A 12,598-nucleotide genomic window follows, 5' to 3' on the forward strand; every position below is an offset into this window, starting at 1 on the left:
TCTTTAACTGAGTAATTTATGATGCAATTTTTTTCATATTATTTGATTTTAAATACTGCACTTTATGGAAAACCAATAGTGAAATATTGATCTTCAACCCATGTATATATGCTGTATAACTTGTATATATGTAACTTGACTTGTCAATTGCTGTAAAAGCTAAGCGACAATAAAATTTCATTCAATTCAGTTCAATTCTTGGACAAACTCTGAACAACTGTAGTTGCTTTATAAGTTGTCATGTCTGGTAAAACCTATAACATTACCATCTGATCTCTTATATACAATACTGGAAGATTATTACAGTCAGCAGTGCCATACGGCTTCAGAGAGCTCAATGTCAGAACAAGCACTCATCTACAATTATGTTTATACTGCTTATACATATATACTTATATTACTTACATAGCTACCTTACAATGATTCAGTAGAAAGTGCACTTATTAAAGACATTCTGACTCATCACACTCCAGATAAACATGCCCATCAAGAAGCAATGAATCTAACTACTCAAATACTTGGCCAACTGCTGTTCATCACATGAGATCTTGAAGAGTCACATTGAGCTCACTGTTTCCTGTAGAAATCTATGGATGAAGCTCTGCTTAGGAAATTCTCATTTGACAGGATTCAAATCTGGGCATCAGTTTCAAGAGGTGCTTCCATTTTTCCCACCCAGCAATACAAATACAATATACCTCAATGTTCAGCAAACATCACTTTAGAATTCACGATTGAAGACACTGCTGATATCAGCAGTTTCTGATGATGATCCACAACTTTTATCCAAGTACTTATACAACTTCAATTTCCCTAATGAACAGGATGTTGTATCACGTATCAATACCACCCCACAGGTGTCATAGGTAAGGAGTCGCTAGTTCCCATTAGGCACCGATAGTGACCACGCGGGATCTGGCGGGCCCAATGGTGCACACACACTGAGCTGCAGCTCCAGCAGCTCCATACAATGAGCACTCTCTGCTGCCACAATATATGACAGCCAGCAGCAGCTGCTCAGCCCACTTGCACTTGGAGCCTCATTGCTATGACAGCATCATTCATGTTTAGTACAGCAAGCCTCATCCTGGTTGAAACTGGGATAGCTGCACTGTGTTTCTAGCTGCATTATTTGTAATGAGACTTCATATGCTTGGAGAAATACAAGTTAAGTAATGCTTCTGTCTGTTGCATTAACTTGTTCACTAATCATTTATGCTCCTGTCCAGCTTTCTCATGATGGCAGTTGCTACACCACTATGCAGTGCACCACTCCTTACCTTTGTGTATGAAGTCACACACAACACAGGAAGAGGGGATAATACAAACCTTGAAAATTCAGATGCTCAAAGCAACAAGGGCACAGCCACAGAAATGAGATTAACAATGTTTTTCAATACTTACTGCATGGACTTTATTCACTACCACAACCAACTCTGTCCTCAACAATACTCATACCGACATATGCATGAGAGGTCTGGAAATGATAGGAAGAGAGGAGAGCAGAATCCAAGCCAGTAAACCGAAATCCTAAGAAGTATGTTAAGGAAAACAAGGAGAGACAGTGTGAGAAATGAGAGCAGAAAAGTTGAATGATAGGACTAAGACAGTAGGTTAAAATGGTTTGGACATGTACAGTAAAGAGAATGGTAGAGGGAAGAATACCAAAATGAATTAAGGAGGCCAAGTCTGATAGCAAGATGAAGATTCAGAGCAAGATGAATTGACCGGATTAAGACCACTTTAAGAAGGGGGAATCTGGACTGGAGAAAAAACAGTTGTAGAACAAGAAGAATCGTGGAAGTGGAGAAGTACCATAAATGTCCCAAAGCAGCCTGATGCTGGATAAATGAGAAACAAAAACAATGAAGAGGAGGGAGTTTATTGAAGGAAATAGGTTCATGACAATACTTCACAGCCACCAGCTCCAAGCCCCACAACGCAGAAGCACCAGGAAGACCTAATGGGTGCCTTCACAGGTTCACTAGTATCTCATGGTCACCTTAATCTGAGCACAGCAAGATAGCCATCACTCTAGCTTGGTTCCAGTAGTGGCCTTCAGCCAGAAAGGTCACACCATGTGTATTTTCACAACTAAAGTTGTGGACTTAATTCACCACCACTACCAACTTTGTCTTCAACAAGTGTTTTCTAAGGTTGGATGACCTCAATGTGTTGTACAGTCAGCAACACATCACTATTGATGCCACCTCTCTATACACCAACATCCTTTATACTCATGGCCTTGCAGCCATTGAACACTACCTCTCCCAATGTACTTCTTACTTCATATACGTTACCTCATTACTTATGCACCTTACCAACTATATCCTGTTACACAATAACTTTTCCTGTGAAGGGAAAGTATGCTGTGGAATCCATGGCACAGTCATGGGCACCCGCATGGCACTCTCGTATGTCAGCTTGTTTATGGTTCATCTATAGGAAACCTTCCTAGTTTCCTGTTCATTGACTTCCGTGGGAGTCAGCACAGACACAAACAAGGAAGGAGAGAAGTTGTGATGGCCAGTGGCAGGAATCCAAAATGATCTGTACATAACACTTTAAGATTAATTGAACACATTATTTCTAAAAAGAAAAGAAACTTAACTTCTTGTGCTTCCTACATGCAATTACAGTCATCCACTATTACTACTCACAGAATGCAGGCTAAGTGTTGTCTTCCTATTACTCAGTGCTGATGCTCTCGAAGTTTGCGACCAAACCGGGCCGACCAGTGATGGGGGGCTAATCAAATCAGTGTTGACAGGTGGTGTGTGTGTCTTCCTGGAGGTGTGGCACTGCCCACTCTTTCCATTGATGTGCGGATGAATGCCTTCCTGATGGCATTTTGTGGCGCTACACTGGTCAGTGTGCAGTCGATGGTTTAGGAATGCATACTTCCCAAAACTCCCAACCCCTAGCCTGATTCAGATTCACTGATTGTGTCTTCATGATCTGGACTCAGGACCAAGACAACCTATCCTCATTCCTTCACATCCTCAACCCTTCTCTCCCATTTGCTTCACCTAATCCTATTCCACCCAATACGCCACCTTCCTGGATATTGACCTCCACATCTCGGATGGCTCCAGCCACACTACTGCCCATATTAAATCCACTAACCACCAACAGTACCTGCATTTCAACATATGTCATCCCTTCCACACCAAGAAATCACTCTCATACAACCTGGCCACCTGTGGGGACACATTTGTAGTGGTGACATCTACCCCCCATCAAACCTAGTCCACAAACAGATTTCCCACAACATATCATCAAACATTACTAATCCTTCCATCATGACCAAAAATCAGCTACATAGCATCCTCTCATCACCCTTGACTGAAACAACTGAACCAATTCTTCATCAGGTCATTCATTATTATCCATCTTCATGCCCTGAAATGAGGAACACCTTACCGAAGATCTTCACCACCTTTCCTAAAGTATGTTCCATTCCCCATCCAACACACACAGTATCCAACCACTTGTCACAGGGGTTATATCCCCACAGAAAACCAAGATGCAAGACATGCCCACTCCATCCATCCAGCACTTCCTACACCGGTCTGGTCACAGGCTTATCCTACACTATCAGAGGCCAGGTCATCTGTAAAAGCAACCTTGTCATATACCAACTCTGTTGAAAACACTAGGCAGCTTTTTTTCTCAGTGTCACAACCAACCAGCTGTCTATGAGTGTGAATAGCCATTGTCAAACTCTTGCCAAGAACAAAGTTGACCACCCAGTGGCACAACATACAACTGAGTATAACATGCTCAATTTCAATGACTTCATCACAATCTAGGCTCTCTGGATACTTCCCTTCACCACCAGCTTCTCTGCAGATGGGTGTTACCCTTGTAACACATCCTTCACTTCCATAAGTGTGCTGGCCTGGCCTAAATCTCCAGTAACCCAGTGCCCCACATCCTCTATCCAACAGTTTCCCCTTCCTCCCTCCCTTCTGCTAGTCTTTCTATGTTTTGGATTTAATGTTCATGAAACAGGGCACAGCATCCAACCTGAAGGGCCTTGTGCCATCTTAAAGACTCTCTGTGCATATTTGTTCAAATTTTCTCACTAGTTTGAAGGAAAAGAATTGATTTCAAAGCTCACATCACTTGCAAGGTGACAGAGGCTGATCCACTCATGAAGACATGTTAATGTCTATTCCTCACAGTTAATGGGCCACTCCTCTGGTAGTTGGCGTGTTAGACTGTGGTAGTTTCAAAGTAACATTCAAAGCAAAGGCAGCATTGCAAATTTATCCCTTACAAACCCCATATGCACCCTTTGAAAAATTAGACATCAGCACTTTATTCAGTAAAGTTTACATCACAAAGGTATATTTTCAAATCCCCTTGTATGCAGCATCATAGCTCTTGCTAAATATGTCATATGGCCTATACCATTATAACTGCTACCACCACCACCTAAAAATGGGTCCCTACCTTATAATCCTATCTGCTGACAAAGGCTGCACTACTGTTGTTTTGAATTGCAGTGATTACCTGGCAGAAGGGTTCCACCAGCTGTCAGACTCATCCACCCACAAGCCCTGTTACAGCGACCTCATTCTAGAAATCCAGCAGGATCTCCTGTCTCCTCAAATCCATAGGCCCATCCCAAAAACCTCTCTCCTCACCCCTACCACTCCCTGCACTCCCATCTTCTACATGCTTCCTAAAGTACATAAATCCTTGCAGGACACCCCATTCTGGCTGGTTACTGTGCCCCCACTGAGAGAATCTCTGCTCTCGTAGACCAACACTTTCAGCTTATTACGTGCAAACCTACCCTCTGATACAAAAGATACCAACCATTTTCTCCACTAACTCTCCACAGTTCCTGTTCCTTTACAACATGGTGACCTGCTCACTACTATCGATGCCACCTCCCTTTAGACTAACATCCCTAATGCCCATAGCCTTACTGCTATTGAACACTACCTTTCCCAACACCCAACAGATTCCAAACCAGCTACTTCCTTCCTAGTCACCATGACAACTAGATCCTCATCCACAATTACTTCTCCTTTGAAGGCATTATCTACAAACAAATTTGGGGTACAGCTTTAGCCATGGCATAGCTCTATACTATACCAGCCTAATCATGGGTCAACTAGAGGAATCCTTCCCAAACACCCAGAATCCCAAATCTCTCATCAGGTTCAGATTTGTTAATGACTTCTTTGTGATCTGGATCGAGGGTGAGGATATCCTATCCTCATTCCTTCAGAACCTGAACAGTTTCTCCCTCAATTCACTTCACCTGGTCTTATTCAATATAACAAGCCACCTTCCTAGATGTTGACCTCCACCTCAAAGATGGCTACATCAGTACCCCTGTCCATATCAAACCTACTAATCACCAGTAATATCTCCACTTTGACAGTTGCCACTCATTCCTTACTAAGAAGTCCCTTCCATACAGTGTAGCCACCTGTGGCCATCATATCTGTAGTGACAAGTTGTACCTCTCAAAATACGCTGAGGATCTCTCTGAGGTCTTCACAGACTGTAATTACCCTCCAAACCTTGTACAAAAACAGGTCTCCCATGCCTTATCTCTCCAGTCACCCACCATCTCCCAAAGTCCCACCATCCAGCCACAGAGGAGCATTTCCCTCATGACTCAGTATCATCCAGGACTGGAGCAATTAAATCACATTATTCTCCACTAGGGTTTTGACTTCCTCTTGTTGTGCCCTGAAAAGAGAAATGTCCTACCCACTATCCTTCCCACCTCTCCCACAGTGGTATTCCACCACCCACCAAACCTACACAATATCCTTGTCCATCCCTATACAATCCCTGCTCCCATTTCCTTGCCCCATCCCTCAAATCTCTGCAACAGACCTAGATCCAATACCTGTCCCATACATTATCCTCCCACCATCACCTATGCCAATCTGGTCACAAGCATCACCACCCCATCAAAGGCAGGGCTACCTGTGAAACAGGTCATGTGATCTAACAGTTGAGCTACAACCACTGTGCTGCATTCTATGCGAGCATGACATTTCAATGACTGCTTTACAGATTGTGCCATCTGGACCCTTCTCACAAACACTAGTTGTTCTGAATTGTGATGGTGGGAACTTTCCCTGCAATATATCTTATGTTCCTGTAACCCTCCTGGCCTCAACCTTTGTTAGTCATTGTCCTTACCCATCTAGCCCCTTTCCTGTTCCCATTACACAGCCCTCTATTCCACCAACCCACTTACTTTTCACCTTTTCCGATACCCCCTCTTCCCTCTACCCCCGCCCTCAGTCTAACCTCCTGACTGCACCTAGCTGCCCTACCCTCTCTCCATCTCATCCCTGTATGCTCCCACAAACAGCACTTTACCATCCCTTACCCCTAACCTGCTATCCCCCACCCCCTGCCCAGCCTCCTCTTTACACCCACCACCCCGTTGCCTCTTCCAACATGCACTGCTGATTGCCATCTGGCATCAGCTGCCAGTGACAGTGGTCATGCGTGTGAGAGCTGCAATTTTGTGTGTGTGTGTGTGTGTGTGTGTGCGTGTGTGTGTGTGTGTTGTCTATTTTCAATGATTGTCTTGTCGGTCAAAAGCTCAATTCCCGACAACATTTTTGCTGTGTCTCTCTGCAACCCAGCATGTCTACTATAAGGTGAGTAGCAACTATCCTTTTCATAACATTTTTATAACTGCTTACCTTGTGGTATCTCTTCAGTCCCTGACATATTTCAGTGTTTTATGGATCACTTGTTCAAGATATTCTCAATTGTGCCTCATTATTTAATGACATTTTGTCACAAGTGCAACCCCAGATGGTCACCTTCACAATGATGAGATTTTGTTCTAGAGGTTTGTGGAAAATGGACTCAGATCCAACCCACACAAGTGTATTTTCATACAACCATCCCTAACCTATTTGGATTCAAACTTTGGAAATTGGACTTGAAACACTTGGGAACTACCTTGTGGCTGTCACCTGTAAGGAAATGATGCCCTCTGTGGTTTTCTAGCAACTTACAGGGCCATCCAGACTGCAGAATGCAGAATGCAGTGAAATAGCTTCATGGTCTCCCATCTTTGCACTCTCTTGGATACACTTCATCACCGCCATCACACATCTTCACCAAGGCTTCTCCCTTTGAGGTGAGCACCTCGGTGTGGGCCTGGCAGTTCTGGTACCACCTAACCCGGATCATCCATGAGATGATCTTCATTTGCCACAGGTGCATGATGTATACTGTGGCCTCCGCCCATAGATTTTGCAGCACCATTGAAATCAATTTTGACTTTACCACCATGGTCAGCAGCCAACAGTTTCTCTGCCCCAGTGGACCCTCTGGTCTCATGGTGACTCATGTATCTCCCATCGAGCCTCGGCATTCCAAAGTGATGCCCACGGACTTTGACCTGTCACTTTTCCCGGTGACAACTCCTTCGTACCACACACTGCCTGCATCTTTTCCCCCAGCAGTCATGCTGGGTGGGGGAAGGAGACAGCGGGGGATGATATATGGCACCGCCTACAGTCACTATGGAAACCAAACAGCTGTCATGTCATTACCGAAAAAACTCAGAGAGTGCTTGTCATTAGAAGCAAGCACCCTCTGACAGAACCGTGAGACCATTTGGCATACAAGTTTGCCCATGGTTGGTCTGCATCGGTTGTGAAGCAATCTGTGGAGTGTGCAGCGAATGTGTTACTGGTTTGACTTAGGTGTTAATATTGTGGATTTTATTTGCCATATGCAAAACTTTGATATGGCATGGACCCAGCTTTACTTTGGAATACGGACTTAAGTTAGCTTGCACTGTTTCTGGTAAGGATCCTGTGCATACATCTCTTGTTGTAAATAAATCAGAGCAAGTCTCCTTAGTTCATTCATAACTCACCTCTTAAATAAGTGTCCGCCTAAATTTGTCTGTTGAGCTGAAGTGATTTCCAATGACATTTGATAAGCATGACCCACCTGCTGATATTTCACTTACTCTTCTAGTTCCTGTATTGATATATTGATAATAGAAGTTCATTATTTTTGTTTATGAGGCTTCTTAGGATTTGATGAAAGGTACTCAATGGGTACTTTTCCAGACCCATTGCTTTGTCCAAGATGTACTTTGTGGTCTCACTAGTAGCTCATCTAACTGTGACTATATTTACTTTGCACTTACATATTACACAGTACTTTACTCTAAAAATGTATTGTGAAAATATTGAAAACAACTAGAACAGGATGGGTAATGCTTTGGCCAGAATGGATGCTTCTTTGAATTAGCTGTGTAATTCACCCCTTCCTAGATGCATTAAAATGACAGTCACATCCATGTGTGGATGCCTGTCCTGTCTGACCATTTCTCTAAGTTCTGCATTAATATTTTCAAAACTTCATCCAGGGTTACTTGTACTGCTCAAAGAGTGAGATGATCTTTACATTAGTGTGATCAACTAGTAGATATAAAAGGTGTTGAACATATCTGCCATTGCAGAAATGTTAGGTTTAAAATATAGTAACCAACTAAACAGAAAAACTAGTTCTCAGTTTATGAAATCATTTATTGTAAGAAACAAACCACTTTTTGATGGTGTTGGTAAGGCACTCATAATTCTTTCCATCTGGTTGATTGTCGATGATCCAGGAAATAGAGGTTTTCCCAAAAGCATCTCAGCCAGTATGCATCCCAAGCTCCACATGTCTATACCATGTGTGTATCTGTAAAACAAAGTTATCGTCAAATGCAGAACTGGTAAATCTAGAATGTAATATAAATATCTAAATGAGGACACATATCACTCAATAAATACATTTTTGAATTTCATTGTTGCAATCGGTTCTAGCCCATCAACCACTTTCCCATAGTGATCCACAGTGAGTCACAACAGAGTACAATATCAACTAAATAACATGTGGTTAGCAGTCAAAAGTAATGCAGAACATAGTGCAGCTTCTTAAACAACTCCTAAAATGGTTACTCATAAAATTAAATTACTGCTTAATGAGAAAATAACAACAACAATAATAATAATAATAATAATAACAAAAAAAATAATCCATGGAAATGATTAACTGCTTACTCATATTTAATGTGCTGGTTTAGCAAATATCTTGGAATAATGTCAACAGATTGAGCTACTATTATTTTTTGCTAGAACTCATGCTCCCTCAATCTTATCTTCCCCTGCAAGTCATTTTCTTGGACTGATTACAAAATGGGGAAAGGGTGATCAGAGGGAAAATGAAGCAAGGCTGCTGTCTCTCTGCTCTGCTCTTTCAGACATACCTAGAAGAAATTATTGAGAAATGCTCAATTGGAAAAAAATGTAGTTTGTGTTGAACGAAAAAGAATAGCATTTATATTATTTGCAGTTGATATGGTGTTACTAGCAGGAAGTGAAAGTAGTGCAAATAAAATGTTAAAAGACCTGAAAGAAAAATATGGTATGAAGATAAATAAGAAAAACGAAACAAAGAGAGTGGTGGTTGGCAAAGGAAATAAAATAGCTAATATTAAGATACGGCAAATTAAAATTTTCCAAGTGACAGCTTTCAAATACCTAGAAAATATAATAATAGAAGATCAAAGATGCCACCAGGATACCAAAGCATTAATTGCAGTAGATATGGAAGCTTTCAATAGAAAGACAAACTTATTATGTGGGAAGCTAGATAAAGAGCTCAGGAAAAGACTAGGTAGTGTGGCACTCCATGCAGTTGGAAAGTCAAAACATAGTTATTGAGAAAAGAGGACAAAAGGAGGTTGCAAGCATCTGAGATGTGCGTGTGAAGGAGGACGAAAAGGATTAGTCGGGTGCAGAGAGTGACTAATGAATAGGTGCTGGAAAGAATAGTGAAGAGAAGGAAACTATTGGAAGTTATAAGTAAAAGAAAAACTGCCTTGGCCACATGTTGCGATGCGACTGTTTGACAGTGAATGCATTGGAAAGTTTAATGTCTGCATTGAGAATGAAAGACAGGAAAAGGTACAAGATGGTGGATGACTTTAATGTGCCAGACTGTGAAACTAGGATTGTGTATGACAATCATAAATGCATTTCACTTCATACCATTAACCAATTGATTGAAAAATATAAGAAAAAATTAGGTAAGAGAGTCAAAGTGTGTGAAAGTATATGCTCCACATCATCTACAGAAAAAGTTCACTGCATGGAGGAAAAAACAAAAGAATATTATTGCAAAGGGACAAGTATCAAAGGAATCATGTGTAAAATGTAAAACAGCTGTGCAAAAGCAGACCCAAAGAAAAAACTGTGGCTGTGCTTGAAGCGTTGTGTCCCAAAATTAAGCCTACAAGAAAGAAGCAAAGAAGAAATTGTTTCTGTACTAACTACAGATGTACAAATATGGAAAGACAAATACAAAAAGTTGCAACTTTCCAAAATGCACACTATTCACCAGGAAAGTCCAACAAACTGTAGTGTAATTTCAGCAGACAAGATGAAATACACCGTTACTAATCTCGAAAGTAGCTCCGGTAAGATAAACGACTGTGACACACAGCACCAAGAAAAAAGATGATGCCTTAATTGATACTACAAAACTTATTGAGCTTCAAAATTGACAAAAGAAAAGGTCGTACAAAAGTTTGATGCTCCAATTTTTAATGAAAATTCACAAGTATCTGCCCTCCATTCTGAAAGCCATAATGTACAGCCCCAATGTGTCAGAATATTAAAAAGTAACAAAGTTTATTGTCATTGCTGACATCATAGTAGTGGGACTGCTACTTGGATCAATGACAAAAATGTTGGAAATGCAACAGCATTTGTTAATACTGTTGCTCCCGTGTCTGAAACAGGAAAACTTGTCTACTTGCCTGAAGTCAGTAATTTAACACATAATGATTTTTGTGTTGTTTGGAGGAGCAAATGATGTACTTAAAAATGAAACCTCAAAAGTCACTGACAAGTTAAAAAAGTGTTTAGGACACTTGACTCATATAAATGTCCTGTTAATGACCATTCCACACTGATATGATCTTCCTCTGTGGTCATGTGTAAAAAAAGAGATAAGTGCTACAAATGTACTGCTCTCGAAAATGTGCACAAAGTATGAAAATACAGAAACTGTATAGGACATATATTTCATACTACATATGGACCACATTTAAATGGAGAGGGGAAGCAGCTTATGATGAAAAAATAAACAGATGTGTCATCAAGAAATCAGAGATAAGGCACACAATATCAAAAAAACACATCCATCTTAACATCGCCTCCATTCACCAAAAAATCAATTATATCCCTGTTATGCACAAGTGATCCACAGCTCACTGCAAGAATATATTTGGACTTCAACAATTCAGAAGAAGACTCTACACTTGCACACAAATGATTTTTTTGTGGACAAATCCTTACCAAGCAAGAATGAGGTTAGTGGTGTAATAAAAATACCTTTAGGGAACTCTAATATTAATGTAAAAATCTGTAATGGCAATCAAATAAATTGCACCAACAAAGTCTTTCTAAAATTACCAAATATGCAGCAACCAGTCGGAAAATCATGTTTTATTATTCACTTTTGCAAATTGATTTCAACTGATTAACAGCCATCATCGGTGCTTTCAACCAATATGGGCCCTGGGTAGTAACACTGTCATAAGCAAAGGTCTTTCTGTTTGCCGTCAAAATATTCAATCAATAACAAACAAGAGGATGTAGATGAAGATGAAATGGGAGATATGATATTGCGTGAAGAGTTTGACAGAGCACTGAAAGACCTGAGTCGAAACAAGGCCCCTGGAGTAGACAACATTCCATTAGAACTACTGACAACCTTGGGAGAGCCAGTCCTGACAAAACTCTACCATCTGGTGAGCAGGATGAATGAGACAGGCGAAATACCCTCAGACTTCAAGAAGAATATAATAATCCCAATCCCAAAGAAAGCAGGTGTTGACAGATGTGAAAATTACCGAACTATCAGTTTAATAAGTCACAGCTGCAAAATACTACCGCGAATTCTTTACAGACGAATGGAAAAACTGATAGAAGCCGACCTCGGGGAAGATCAGTATGGATTCCGTAGAAATGTTGGAACACGTGAGGCAATACTGACCCTACGACTTATCTTAGCAGAAAGATTAAGGAAAGGCAAACCTACGTTTCTAGCATTTGTAGACTTAGAGAAAGCTTTTGACAATGTTGATTGGAATACTCTCTTTCAAATTCTGAAGATGGCAGGGATAAAATACAGAGAGCAAAAGGCTATTTACAATTTGTAGAGAAAGCAGATGGCAGTTATAAGAGTCGAGGGTTATGAAAGGGAAGCAGCGGTTGGGAAGGGAGTGAGACAGGGTTGTAGCCTATCCCTGATGTTATTCAATCTGTATATTGAGCAAGCAGTAAAGGAAACAAAACAAAAAATCTGGGGTAGGTATTAAAATCCAGGGAGAAGAAATAAAAACTTTGAGGTTCACCGATGACATTCTAACTCTGTCAGAGAAATGAGGATAATGGAATGTAGTCGAATTAAGTCGGGCGATGCTGAGGGAATTAGATTAGGAAATGACACACTTAAAGTAGTAAGGGTGTTTTGCTATTTGGGGAGAAAAATAACTGATGATGGTTGAAGTAGAGAGGATATCGAA

General features: G+C 40.9%; 1 protein-coding gene across 3 annotated transcripts in view; it reads right to left on the minus strand.

The window, feature by feature from the left end:
* The window catches only part of LOC126194811 (mitogen-activated protein kinase 15-like), a 196,133-nt gene that overhangs the window by 75,610 nt on the left and 107,925 nt on the right, over window positions 1-12,598 (minus strand). For all 3 annotated transcript variants that reach the window (XM_049933127.1, XM_049933128.1, XM_049933126.1), the window contains one exon: window positions 8,564-8,703. In XM_049933127.1, the coding sequence (XP_049789084.1) occupies window positions 8,564-8,703 (140 nt within the window). The remainder of the gene's footprint in view (window positions 1-8,563; window positions 8,704-12,598) is intronic.

This window comes from Schistocerca nitens, chromosome 7, assembly GCF_023898315.1.
Source record: "Schistocerca nitens isolate TAMUIC-IGC-003100 chromosome 7, iqSchNite1.1, whole genome shotgun sequence".
Taxonomy (NCBI): Eukaryota; Metazoa; Arthropoda; class Insecta; order Orthoptera; family Acrididae; genus Schistocerca; species Schistocerca nitens.